We start from the raw sequence: 12321 nt of genomic DNA on the forward strand, positions 1-12321 counted from the left end.
ATTACAGTCTAGTATAGTGAGAACAAATCTCCTACATAAATGTTCGTCTGGTTTTTGGATGCTAAAGGAAACTTGAAGTGGTTTAGCGTGCTTTCTATACCTAGGTATAAAAGTGTAAAAGTACGAAAAAAACAAAAAAGTTTTTTTTTTCTTAACCCCCGGTTAGCGTCACGCTCCGGATTTGATTATGATACCAGCCACTACTTCTCCCCTATCTAGAATCTAGATTCCAGACTGCTTTCCCTCGTATGTCTTGGACTGAAGCCCGAGACGATTAGGTAGAATGGCGCCATGGGGACTTACCACCTTTTCTCTCGTCACGGCCACAATCAGCGCTCTCATCAAACCTACTGGTCACCCAACATTTCTTGAAAATGTAAAGCGCAACGTATTACTCTTCTCCCCGTGCCAGTCTGCACTCCTCGTCGCACTGATGCTACTCGATTTTATTAGCTGGAGACTCTTAGACCTCGTTGACATACATGCCGGCTTAATGATTTCTAGTCATTATTACTTCACGTCGGATTCTTCTCGTCTCGAGCGCAAGTGGTGGTGGCGTTTGATGCGGCGCACGTTCCTCATTGGAGGCACAGTGCCGCTTTACGTGACCCTACTAAGGTCCGAACATTCTCCATGGATCAAGATTCTCGCGACGCCCTTGGTCGCTGATTCCATATTGATCGAACTGTTGTCAATGTTCTGGGGGACTTCGGAAGCTGACTTGGGGTTCAATCGAGACTGGCCTCATCGTACGCTCGTTGTAAAAAACGCTAATCCGCCCATCCGCGACCGTGACGAGGACCAGGGAGAGGCAGATCTGAATAAGAAGACAGAAGAGGACAGAGATACGTTGTCGTCTTCTGTCACCGCAGATAGCCTCTGTGATCGGGTATACGGGCTCTGGTCGCCAACAGCGGAGGCAGATGGCAATGACGATTCACAATCATTGCCTCCAAACCATTCCAATCTAGAACAGATTTTCTCCCCCACGCGCCGAGCCCCGCTGGGGAAGTGTGGGCACTGGCGGTGTCTGATCTATCTAGTAATATACATCACCACCCGGGTGGTCCGTTGGCCCCTGATGTTTGGCGATCTGGCGTTGATCACCTGGCTGCTACATCGCAGCCTGCAGCCCGTGACGCTCCTTGTTGCGGATATTTTGCTAGACATCCGCCTACTTAAGGATCTGCTCACCATCTCGTACATAGCATTCATTATTATGCTCGGCAGCCTCTGCATTTTGGTCGCTCTGAGACTGCTATTCCTCCGACTGTGCCAATATATCTCCTTCTTACGGCGTATCACGCAGTGGCTCAAAGACCTTGCCAGCGCCGCTCCAATCACTCACAAAGTTATCCACCAAATAATTACACCTGCTTCTGCGAGCTATTGCTCCTTTAAACTCCTCATGGCGGGGGTCCCGCAGTTGTCAAGGAATATGCTCTCAATATTTATTGAGTTCATAGTCATCCCCATTTTTTACGTGTTGACGTATTTGCTCATTTGCGGCAAGGAAAAATCAGACGGTGCTCCGGCGGACCCTAAACCCCAGTCCAAAGCCGGGCCAACCTCAGAAGCAAGCCAAAATCCTGATAACACGTTCCGGGATAACAAGAAAGATGCAGACAACGATGCATCCGGATCCCGCCAATCCATGAATGGAGTCCGCTTTCATATATTACGACTGGGCTTGCTTATATCCACTTCAGCCATCTGGTTTTTCTCCCGTCGGTAGGTTGTTCAATTAGATAGACATGAGCTATATAGCTATTTGCAGAGTGGTCAAGACCCTGTGTGGCCATGGGACCTTGTGACTATATAGAATATATTTTCCATAGCTTATTGAACTGTGCATGAGCCATCCTACTTCCCTTGTGACTCCACGGAAGGGCACGCCGTAGATCACATCTCCATTTCCGTCCCTACAATTGTGGGCACCAACGCAGGAGGATGGAAAGAGGGATCCTACGCAGCGATGAATGGGGAGATCACCGCAATTTGGATTCACGTACAGGAGCGGGTGGCTCAGCTGGCCATTCGCGAAGGACAAGAAGTCTATCGGGGATTGCAAATTGGCGATATCCTTGCCAATCTGGCTTCAACCCAGGAGCCCACTCAGGAAGAGCCGGGAGGACAAAAATTGTCAAAGAGGCTTTCGGACGGACTTCAGGAGTGATTAAAACGGTAGGAGAAATTGTGTCCAATGGTCCATACCAAATAAGTACGATCTTGGCAATATGAAAATATTCACGTAGTATTGACAAGCTGCAGAGCTTTCCCCTCGTCCAATGCTACAACGCCTCCAGTTTCGTTATCGGCGCTTGGGAGGGTTGCCGAAGTGCCTTTGATGGCTTGGCTAAGTTGTTAGAAAAGTGCTATGACTATCTAGGACGCCTAGAATATTACGTCCAAGGAGGGATGGAAAGGGTGAATGGATGCAAAACTGACCAAAGTGGCATCACAGCAACTGCTACTCTTCGTCAAGATATGCGATTGTGCACTGGAGCCAAGGTACTCCGCCAGCGAAAGGATCAAAACAAGGCCCAAGATTTCCTTCTTGGCAGAGAATGATATCCAGGGATTGCAGGGAGAAATGGACACAGAGGTCGATCACTCAAGAACGTCAATTGGTTGCTGCGCAGACCTTCCAGTCTGCCTCTGCAGGGGCCATCAATTCTGGTCAAGGGCTGACCATCAGCATGTAGATGAACGGTAAATTAGATGCGCTAATGCAGAGCATCGCTGATCAGAAAGAAATGGTGGAAGCAGATGGCAACAAGAAGTTGCCGGATACATAAGGCTTTGACAGAAATCCTCGTCAGTGAAATAGCACTAGACAGCAACCAGTAGACTCCTGGCAGACGACGTACAACAACATCCACAAGACAGTCGTGCCAAACACTGGCCAGTGGCTTCTATATGATTCCATCTTTCAGTCATGGGGAGGCGACTCGAGCTCATCAAGTGTTGAGGGAACGGAAAGTACTGGTAAGAGCTATCTGGCCTCCTCGATAATACGATATCTACGAAAGAATCTGCTTAGGCGGTATCAGAGGTCTAGACATCTGGTGGCCTTTGATTTTCTCGACCGCGGGACAATCGACCATGGATTCGATGTTGTTAAATCTCTCATCTGGCAGTTTGCAGACAGTTATGAACCGTATATGAAGTCGGCAGTGCGCACCTGTCAAGGACCCTTGACCCGGAGGAGATTCTGCCACTGCTGCTGCTCGACAACAAATGAGCCATTTTAATACCACGTTTTATATTTTCATTGATGAGTTGGGAGTTACTATCGACGATTCGCTGCTTAAGCTCGTACAGCGAGCTTCGAAGCCCAACAACAAGGCTATTCGCATCTTTCTTACTGGCACCTCAATAGCTTTTGGACAACGCAAAGGAAGCGGCGGGGATCTCCGGGAGTTCCCCATTAATCCAAAGAATCAACTAGGTGCGGTCCGCAAGAGAAATCGAAGAACTCAACACGGTTACTATCTGGATCACCTTTGCCAATGAAAGCGTCACGGCAGATCAAGTTTCTGCCGTGTTGTACCTGCAGCGTGGAGAGGTGCCGTTGTGGCCGCTGAATGAACGGTTTCGAACCAAGTATCTCCTGTTTGAAGTGGATAGCGATGGGTTCATCTACTACAGATCATTCGAAGCTTTGAGGGTTATTCCAATCAACGACAGGGTACAACTAACCAACAAGAAAGAGAGGTCATTCAGCCGGGAGAGATCGAGATTATTCAGCATTTTCTAAGCACTGTCTGTCCCCCTACAAAGTACAAAAAACTTGAGTTGGAACAGGACCTCCAGCAAAAGGTCCCCTAAAGCGAGATCGAATCCAGCAGGAGAACAAGGGCACAGCCCACATCCGATTGGCACTGGACTGTCTTCGTGAGTTGACCAACTAGGGTCAGATTGAATTATTTGCGGAAGGCATCGAGGCTGAAGAAGCCTGACGCTGCGCTATATTACGTATTTACGTTGGTTTTCGAGTTAACTATCACTTTTTTTGCTCATGCCATAAGATGATTGTTGGGATTGGCGCGGCCGCCAGGAAGGTAAGCCGGGGCATGACCCCACATACCAACGTGTTTCGAAAGAGAGTTATCAGTTATCAGTCAGCATGCAACTTCGGGGCGAAGCATGTACATAACAAGGGGCTATGTTATGTCATCAGGTATGTCCTTACTACTACTCACTCGTTAGTTCGTTACCCGCTCGGTTTCTTATATAACCATGCTTCCTGTCAGCACCAAGAAGCGAGTTAACTTCAACGGTTACTCAGCCTTGTACTCGACGATTGAGTATCCTCTCACTCCCCGCAAGAGCTCATCAACAAGTTCCCCCGAGGATGTATGACCAATACAGTGGACAAAGGGGGTAAATATTCTCTTTGAGGACATTTAGACAATTTGAATGTATCTAATTCACCTTGCTTGAAGTCAACCACATTGGTTGATTTTATCCTCTCAAACATGTACTCGGACTCCGAGCCTATTATACTAATACTTAATTGAGAAGCGTTGATGAGGATATCCGGCACACTCAATAATATTAAATGAGGAATATGTATTTAATGTTAAACGTAAATTACAGGTTTTTATATTATCTGCGTAAATAATATGCTATTATAATAGTGTAGGGTTGGTGCTGTCAAGGTGCAAATATATATATATCGACTGCCATGCTGGATGTAATCAAGTTTCGAGTTCGGCCGAGTAGGAACATGGCAGTGCTTCCTTTCCGCCGCTATGGCGCCATTGCATAATGCATAATGTTTCCTATTATTGAGCCTACCTCTCAAGCCAAGGAAGTTGAAATCAAGAATCAAAGATTGGAAATCAAAAGTTCGGCAAGGTAGGTGGTGACACCCCGCTTCACAGCGTCTCCATGGTAATTAAGCCACGGAAAGGTTTCCGTTATCTATTTGTTCCAACTTCCCAACCCCCAATTGGAGCTCCACAGTTCCCATCAAGCGACAACAACAGTGAGAACCCGGGTCGCACAATCTCTCCTTCAAGGATTATTGCCAATGGATAAATAATTTGGCACATACACCGTATACAAATCCCAGTCGTCCAGGTAAAGATCGTCAGACCGGTTCGTCAGCAGCGGTGAGATTAAGTTCTTCTCTCCCTTCCCTGTAGGGTTTGGACCTCCGCCAAGGTATGGACGTTGCGCAACATTCTTTCATTCTTCCTGGCATATCGGGCGGTGTACTCGACACTCCACTCTTACTCACTGACTGGTATAATAATTACCTAATGGTATCACGCCTTCATGATAGAGAGGTGGCAATCCTGATATCGCGGACTCCAATTAATATCAATTGATAGGGCAGGTTTCTCTCGGCGGAGAAGAAGCGTTGGTTAGGCGGTGCTTGTACCGAAGAAGCATAGCGGGGACGCGGTTAGTCTCTCGCCGAGTCTGAATAATGGGGAGGATTGCAATTCAGGTTACATTCAGCCAAGAAGTGGTGGTACAGTTGTGGGGGAAGGGGAGTGAAGGGGGTTGAACACGAAGTCACCGACAAGAAAAGATATTGATCTCTGGTATGTTGTATTTATAGTCAGCAGATACGAGTTGACAAACCGAATATGGACGAGTACAGTCAGCAAGTCCGAAATAAAATGTTTTTTGTTGTGATTCACGTGGTTCTTGGCATGCAAACTAGACAAACAAACAACGCAAAACGGACAAAACGAATCAGAAAAAAGACCCGAAGGAGGAAACATTCAACCACGGACACAAACGTCAAAATCTCCATGAGTGACACGCGGGACCGATATCGAATCGAAGAGACATGCATGTCTTCGGTGACATATGTACATACGATGCACTCCGAAAATGGCAGCCTGATTATCGTCTTGGCCGATTCGGTGTCGCATCCCGAATGAGAATAGTGGTCTCCACATCCCCTGACGATCGCATCTCACCTTGCATTGTGATAAGCTAGGGTGCTCGATTCCTCCTGCGCACCATGTAACTATGCAATGCGGGCTTGGCTGGATCCCAAAGGGTCAGCCCAATCATGCTGGACCGGCGAGGGAGGTTCCCGACGGACGTCCGGTGGATTCATTGATTGCTCAATGGTATGCAGTGTCAGCTGCAAGCGATGACAGTGCACTATCGATAACCATCACGCGAAGGGCTGGTCGTTGAATCTGAAAATAAATACTCTCCACATTCTTCTCCTTCGTCTTTTCCCCTCTACAACCATTGTCCGCCATCAGTTGCAATTCATTATGTTCTTCAGCCGTGGAGCGCTTTCGCTCGCAGTGCTTTCACTGCTCAGCTCTTCTGCCGCAGGGGAGGCTTTTGAGAAACTCTCTGCCGTTCCAAAGGGTATGCGCCCCTTGGTCCGTCTTATGATTGAATATGCATGAATTCTATCGGTAGTCGGTCAATACTAATTGCTTGCTAGGATGGCACTATTCTAGTACCCCTGAAGGCAACACGTCGCTTTGCCTGAAGATCGCTCTGGCGCAGAAGGATGCTGCTGGCTTCGAAAAGAAGGTCTACGAGATGTCCGATCCCGACCACCCTAACTACGGCCAGCACTTCACCACCCACGACGAGATGAAGCGCATGCTTCTCCCCAGGGATGAGACCGTTGATGCCGTTCGACAGTGGCTCGAAAACGGCGGCGTGACCGACGTTCGACAGGATGCTGACTGGATCAACTTCTGTACCACCGTCGACACCGCCAATAAACTGTTGAATGCCCAATTCAAATGGTACGTCAGCGATGTGAAGCATATCCGCCGCCTCCGAACACTGCAGTACGACGTCCCCGAATCGGTCGCCTCTCACGTCAACACAATCCAACCCACCACCCGTTTCGGAAAGATTAACCCCAAGAAGATCGTCACGCACAGCAAGCCCTCCCAGTTGGACGTGACCGCCCTTGCTGCCGCGGTCGTTGCCAAGAACATTTCGCACTGTGATTCCATCATTACCCCCACCTGTCTGAAGGAGCTTTACAACATTGGTGATTACCAGGCGGATGCAAACTCGGGCAGCAAGATTGCCTTCGCCAGCTATCTGGAGGAGTACGCGCGGTATGCTGATCTGGAGAACTTTGAGAATTACCTTGCTCCCTGGGCGAAAGGTCAGAACTTCTCCGTTGTCACCTACAACGGTGGTCTCAATGATCAGAACTCCTCGTCCGATAGCGGTGAGGCCAACTTGGATCTGCAATACATTCTCGGTGTCAGCGCCCCATTGCCCGTGACGGAATTCAGCACCGGAGGCCGTGGCCCCCTCGTCCCTGATCTCACCCAGCCGGATCCCAACGCCAACAGCAACGAGCCGTACCTTGAGTTCTTCCAGAATGTGCTGAAGCTCGACCAGGAGCACCTGCCCCAGGTCATCTCGACCTCCTACGGAGAGAACGAACAGGTATGCGACTTCCCACTCCCGTGGACTCGAGAAACACATACTAAATGATATCTAGGAAATCCCCGAGAAGTACGCTCGCACCGTTTGCAACCTGATCGCTCAGCTCGGCAGCCGCGGTGTCTCCGTTCTCTTCTCCTCCGGTGACTCCGGTGTTGGCGAGGGCTGCCTGACCAACGACGGTACCAACCGGACTCACTTCCCTCCCCAGTTCCCCGCCGCTTGTCCCTGGGTCACCTCCGTCGGCGCCACCTACAAGACCACCCCCGAGCGGGCCACCTACTTCTCCTCGGGCGGTTTCTCCGACTACTGGGCCCGTCCCGAGTGGCAGGAGGAGGCTGTGAGCAGCTACCTGGAGACGATCGGTGATGCATTCCAGGGTCTGTTCAACGCCTCCGGCCGTGCCTTCCCCGACGTCGCGGCCCAGGGCATGAACTTCGCCGTCTACGACAAGGGCACCTTGGGCGAGTTCGATGGTACCTCCGCCTCCGCCCCGGCCTTCAGCGCTATCGTCGCTCTCCTCAACGATGCCCGTCTCCGCGCGGGCAAGCCCACTCTCGGCTTCCTGAACCCCTGGTTGTACAAGACTGGCCGCCAGGGTCTGCAAGACATCACCCTCGGCGCTAGCGTTGGCTGCACCGGTCGCGCTCGCTTCGGCGGCGCCCCTGACGGCGGTCCCGTCGTGCCTTTTGCTAGCTGGAACGCTACTCAGGGCTGGGATCCCGTCACGGGTCTCGGAACTCCCGACTTCGCCCAGCTCAAGGAGCTTGCCCTTGCCAACTAAAGATTTGTTTTATATAGATATAACAGATACCACTATGTACAATGTGTCTTATATTCAATACAACTGTTCATACATGACTACAATCCAATTAAGGTTGCCCGCTTACGTGAGGTTAAAGTACGGGGTACAGCACATGGTCGAACTCAGTCTCACCAAGCTGACAACACATTAGTGGTGTGACCCTGCATTAGTTAACTCAGTGACGATCTAAGTAACCTTCCAAGCTAGGAATGGCCGAACAATACTCAGCCTCATTGTCGAGAGAACATCTCCACCTGGGCTGGTCTCATGTGTATGCGCAGGGTCTGAATGTGGATATTTAATGGAGCTGGCAGATATATCACACGCTTCATCTGAAAGGGAGTGGACTAATAGATACTGCGTTCTGCCATAAAGGCCGTGGTATTCCACTTGGAAAGGCGCTGTTTAAAGGATCACACACCACCAACCACTTTCTTCGCGCCTTGCTTTCTCTTGTTTGAGTTTTTCATTTTCTCGTTCTATCTCCGAATACCGTTTTCTCAAGGTTTTTTGGTCGTCTTCCGCAGCCCTTTTCTCAGATTTGAGACGTTCTATAGTCTCGGTCAAGTGATCTCTTTCTCGTTTGAGGACTTCCATGTTAGGGTTAGATGCATTTATACCAGCATTCTGGTAATGGTTGTGTGCAACAAGCGCCGTGGTCTCCAGGCTTGCCTCGAGACGATCTTGCTCTGCCTTCTCTGACAAACTGTCCGTTAGAGTATGGAGTATTCCGTTCTCTTGGTATTGGGAATAAATATCAACGAGCTTCATTTCTTCGGTTCGGTGGAAATGGTCCTCACTCTTATTAGCCTCCGCCCCAGTAGGGTCATCCGAGTGGTGGGTATCTCTGGCCTCCTCCTTTCCTATTTGACCAGTCTCTAGATCTATAGCCGTCCTTATTTTCTCAACTTCCTTCTGTGTTCTAGAGAGAGCTTGGATCGAACCCTCTGACTCTTGCTCCATACTGATTAAGTTCCGCCTACCAGCTAGGAGAGCATCCTGATACATCTGATATGCGGCCATGAGAAGACTGGCAAGCGGAAATAGTGTGCCGAGGAGAGTGAAGAAATGATCGCGTGAACTTATAATACCATCGTGTACAATCTCAACTCGTTCGGATCGACTACCACGTTGTCGCTGGCTTTTGCGTATCTCCTCATTTGATCGACTGATCGCTTCACGGCTTTTTTCAACAATTCCCTGGACCAGATGACCATCATGACAACTGATGATTTCAAGGGCTGACGACGTTTTAACATTTATGGTCGGAAGGACTGCGAGCAACTCTTTTGCGTACGCTGCTGCTGTTCCCGCAGCATATCCCTGCCATCTTTTATTTTTATGCGAATCTGCATAGTCGCTGATACCGCGGATGACAAGGCATTGAAAGTCATTCATCAGGCCGGCTGCTTCCATATCGAAGCAGAGAGCCCCATCGAGCTCGGAGCTAATTCTGTCTCTCTCAAGAGCATTCCTCATGACCTGGTTCCCTGATGCGATGGTACCGTAATGAATCATGGCTTCTTGGTCACGTTGCGTCCGTTCCACCAACATTTTTCTATCGCACCGTTCACACGTATCTCCGCTAATATGATCATAGTCGGCACTGAATAGATAGTCTGGGCCTGCCACCTCGCGGTTGAATGTGTCTATCCTGTTCAGCTTGGAGACATCCTTCCGAAAACTAGGTTGTTCGCCAATGTGGTTTGCCTTGAGCCGCGCTATGGCATTCAGCAATATTGTTGGGGGAGTGTTTAAAAAGCCTGTCCGCTGAAATCCGGTATTCGTTGCTTTTCCAAAGTCATATTGTATTACTCCACCATGTGAACCACTCGGGTGACCGACCACAACATCTCCAAGACGTATATCCAAAGTCGCTTGTGGAACACCTCCCCCAATACCAACCATAAGGGTAAATACAATCGTCGGAAACGTAGATCTCATCTGCGTTGCAACCACCGCGGCTGATTTCGTACCCATTTGACTGTCCGGTAGGCATGCGATGACCACGTTATGTTTGCCGACCCGCCCAAGTGTGTAGATATTGGTGTCACTGGCATTTTGAGGCGGAGTTTCATGCTTTTCATCCAGCATTGCCTCTGCGGCGGCAAGTTCAATGGGGAGGGCGCTTACCCAACCGATGGTGTATTGATGGCGTTGAGCTTGTTGTCGTGTCTCCATCTTGGTAATAGTATGAAAGAGACAAAAGGAATTAGCACTCGTGAACAGCGGTGCCTAGGGAACTAAGCCTCTGTAATTATTGTTACCTTCGAGCAGTTATGCCTCATCTTGCTGACAATTTCTCTAATCAGTCAGCCTCGTTGGGCAAAAGTGTCTGAGCGCTTCAACCGATGGCGCTGTTCATGATTGGGCAAGGCATTCCGTCAACAATGTAGCTCCATTGGCTAGTTTTCCAGCAAATTAATGACGACGAAGAAAATTTCCAGCCAGTAAGAAGGTCTGGGTCTGGTCACAGCGGCATAATGGCCGAGTTGTACCTTAATTTCCTTGGAACGATACGGAACACCAGTGCATAGCGATTAGGTCAACTGCTGGCTTGGGAGCAGACATATCTAATACATGCCCAACCTGCCAAATTCCTCGCGTATGGCCTCTAGCATATCTTTGTAGCCTTTGGCGCCGCCGTTTTCAACGTAGCTGATTAGGCGCTTGGTGGAATAAAAATGGACATAGACAGACCTCTATTACCAAGATTGCCCCCCCCCTGTCATGAAACACAACCCATCAACAACCACAATCAATCATCGCTCATTACCACCAAATCCAAATCCCCCGTTCCCCAGTCCATTCAATCATTACACTCGAGAAACCGACACCTATAGAACCAACAAAGCCCCAACAGCAACAGCCCCCATCTCCAACCCCACATAACCCGTAACCACAGGCGCAGCATTAACAGACCCCGTCTCTCCACCACCCTGCGCAAACCTCGTAGATGAAGCAGTCATCGTACCAACACTATCGTTTTCACTTGCAGAGCTCGAACTGGATCGCGAACTAGAGCTGGAACCGGACGTAGACCGAGTTTCCACCGCAGATGTCGTCCGCGAGGCCACAGACCTAGAAGTTGAATCTGAGCTTGAACTTGAGCTTGAATCCTCATCTGAAGCAGAAGTAGCGGTGGATTCGGTGGAGGTCGTGGTGCGCGTGGATCTGGTCGTTGTGGATGTGGTTGAGGTTGTAGTTGCGTCTGAGGTTGCAGGGGCGCCGGTGTTAAACATCGTGCTGTCGACTGGGGAGTGGACTGTTATTCTTGTTGCTTCGCCGGTGCAGCGTCTGTATGTTTTTAGTTTTGGATCAACATATAGGATATAGAGGGAAGCGAGAGAAGGGGAAAAGATACCCGATAAACCCATTACAACATCCAACAAAGACATTGCCTTGGAATTGGCAGCGTTCTGCGAGATTACAGCCAACTTGTTTGGATTCATTAGTATCATTTCATCAATATCCACTCAGTCGAGAAGAGAGATTCGAGCAGAAGACCGAAAGGGAGATATGACTTGAAGAAACTGGAAGTATAACTTACTTCCCCCGTCATCATGCGCACAACAATTCGGCGAACATCCAGTCCCACAGCATTGACCGAGAAAACACTGTCCTCCATCAGGACATGTAGCTCTTCTCTCCAGCCCGGCCTCCTCAATAGGCGTGAACTCCCTACTAGCCAGGATCGGGGCCCTGAGTGCCTGCACTTGGTCTTGTTCTACTTGCGCAGCGGCGCATTGGTTGTAGAACGTGGCCGAAGCCAGGAAGAACGATAGGGAATTAGCGAAATACATTATTTTATGTCAGATCGATCCAACTATGTGAAACCCGTAATCACGGTATACAAACAACCAAGACTAAGAACAATAAACCAAAAAAAAAAGAACGGGGGAAAATTTTTCCCAGCATCCAACAATGTAGTATTTAAATTCTGTCTGCCCTTCAGCCTCAACGTGCCTTACCTTCAGCAGCATGCTTGGATATCTCGTATTCGATCTTGGCACGGGTCCATTGATCCTCAATATTGGGGCCACTTATGAAGATCCTAATACCGAATGAGTATAGTGTTTGTTCGTTTATTTTAGGGTCTCGTATTTGACGGT

The 12321-nt window shown here is 49.2% G+C and overlaps 5 protein-coding genes across 5 annotated transcripts; 3 read left to right on the top strand and 2 right to left on the bottom strand.

The window, feature by feature from the left end:
• Nucleotides 1-433: 433 nt before the first annotated feature.
• BDV38DRAFT_266924 (uncharacterized protein) lies at nt 434-1735 on the top strand (the record flags this gene model as incomplete). Its single annotated transcript, XM_032056495.1, has 1 exon — nt 434-1735. One exon carries the CDS (start codon nt 434-436, stop codon nt 1733-1735), a length of 1302 nt encoding a protein of 433 aa, XP_031919844.1.
• Nucleotides 1736-2834: 1099 nt separating this feature from the next.
• BDV38DRAFT_232069 (uncharacterized protein) lies at nt 2835-4049 on the top strand. Its single transcript, XM_032053000.1, has one exon. The coding sequence runs from the start codon at nt 3241-3243 to the stop codon at nt 3514-3516; it is 276 nt and encodes a 91-aa protein (XP_031919845.1). The 5' UTR covers nt 2835-3240; the 3' UTR covers nt 3517-4049.
• A 2037-nt stretch (nt 4050-6086) lies between these two features.
• BDV38DRAFT_3308 (S53 family peptidase) lies at nt 6087-8401 on the top strand. The gene is made up of 3 exons (XM_032063180.1): nt 6087-6351; nt 6431-7407; nt 7463-8401. The coding sequence occupies exons 1-3, from the start codon at nt 6252-6254 to the stop codon at nt 8186-8188; spliced, it is 1803 nt and encodes a 600-aa protein (XP_031919846.1). The 5' UTR covers nt 6087-6251; the 3' UTR covers nt 8189-8401.
• A 308-nt stretch (nt 8402-8709) lies between these two features.
• On the bottom strand, nt 8710-10390 carry BDV38DRAFT_266926 (5'-methylthioadenosine/S-adenosylhomocysteine nucleosidase family protein; the record flags this gene model as incomplete). Its single annotated transcript, XM_032056496.1, has 3 exons — nt 8710-8760; nt 9467-9999; nt 10051-10390. The coding sequence occupies 3 exons, from the start codon at nt 10388-10390 to the stop codon at nt 8710-8712; spliced, it is 924 nt and encodes a 307-aa protein (XP_031919847.1).
• A 328-nt stretch (nt 10391-10718) lies between these two features.
• BDV38DRAFT_3312 (uncharacterized protein) lies at nt 10719-12091 on the bottom strand. Its single transcript, XM_032063182.1, has 3 exons — nt 11760-12091; nt 11574-11646; nt 10719-11506 (listed from the first exon to the last, which is right to left on the bottom strand). Exons 1-3 carry the CDS (start codon nt 12010-12012, stop codon nt 11047-11049), a joined length of 786 nt encoding a protein of 261 aa, XP_031919848.1. The 5' UTR covers nt 12013-12091; the 3' UTR covers nt 10719-11046.
• Nucleotides 12092-12321: the final 230 nt, after the last annotated feature.

The sequence above is a fragment of the Aspergillus pseudotamarii genome, assembly GCF_009193445.1.
Source record: "Aspergillus pseudotamarii strain CBS 117625 unplaced genomic scaffold BDV38scaffold_1, whole genome shotgun sequence".
In the NCBI taxonomy this organism is placed as follows: domain Eukaryota; kingdom Fungi; phylum Ascomycota; class Eurotiomycetes; order Eurotiales; family Aspergillaceae; genus Aspergillus; species Aspergillus pseudotamarii.

Excerpts from the sequence above, each read along its gene's own strand:
- BDV38DRAFT_232069 (XM_032053000.1), top strand. The coding sequence starts at position 3,241 with ATGAGCCATTTTAATACCACGTTTTATATTTTCATTGATGAGTTGGGA.
- BDV38DRAFT_3308 (XM_032063180.1), top strand. The coding sequence starts at position 6,252 with ATGTTCTTCAGCCGTGGAGCGCTTTCGCTCGCAGTGCTTTCACTGCTC. Across the intron at positions 6,352-6,430 it reads ACTCTCTGCCGTTCCAAAGG|GATGGCACTATTCTAGTACC; the intron begins GTATGCGCCCCT and ends ATTGCTTGCTAG. Across the intron at positions 7,408-7,462 it reads CCTACGGAGAGAACGAACAG|GAAATCCCCGAGAAGTACGC; the intron begins GTATGCGACTTC and ends AATGATATCTAG.
- BDV38DRAFT_3312 (XM_032063182.1), bottom strand. The coding sequence starts at position 12,012 with ATGTATTTCGCTAATTCCCTATCGTTCTTCCTGGCTTCGGCCACGTTC. Across the intron at positions 11,647-11,759 it reads TGCGCATGATGACGGGGGAA|TTGGCTGTAATCTCGCAGAA; the intron begins GTAAGTTATACT and ends AATCCAAACAAG. Across the intron at positions 11,507-11,573 it reads TGTTGTAATGGGTTTATCGG|ACGCTGCACCGGCGAAGCAA; the intron begins GTATCTTTTCCC and ends AAAAACATACAG.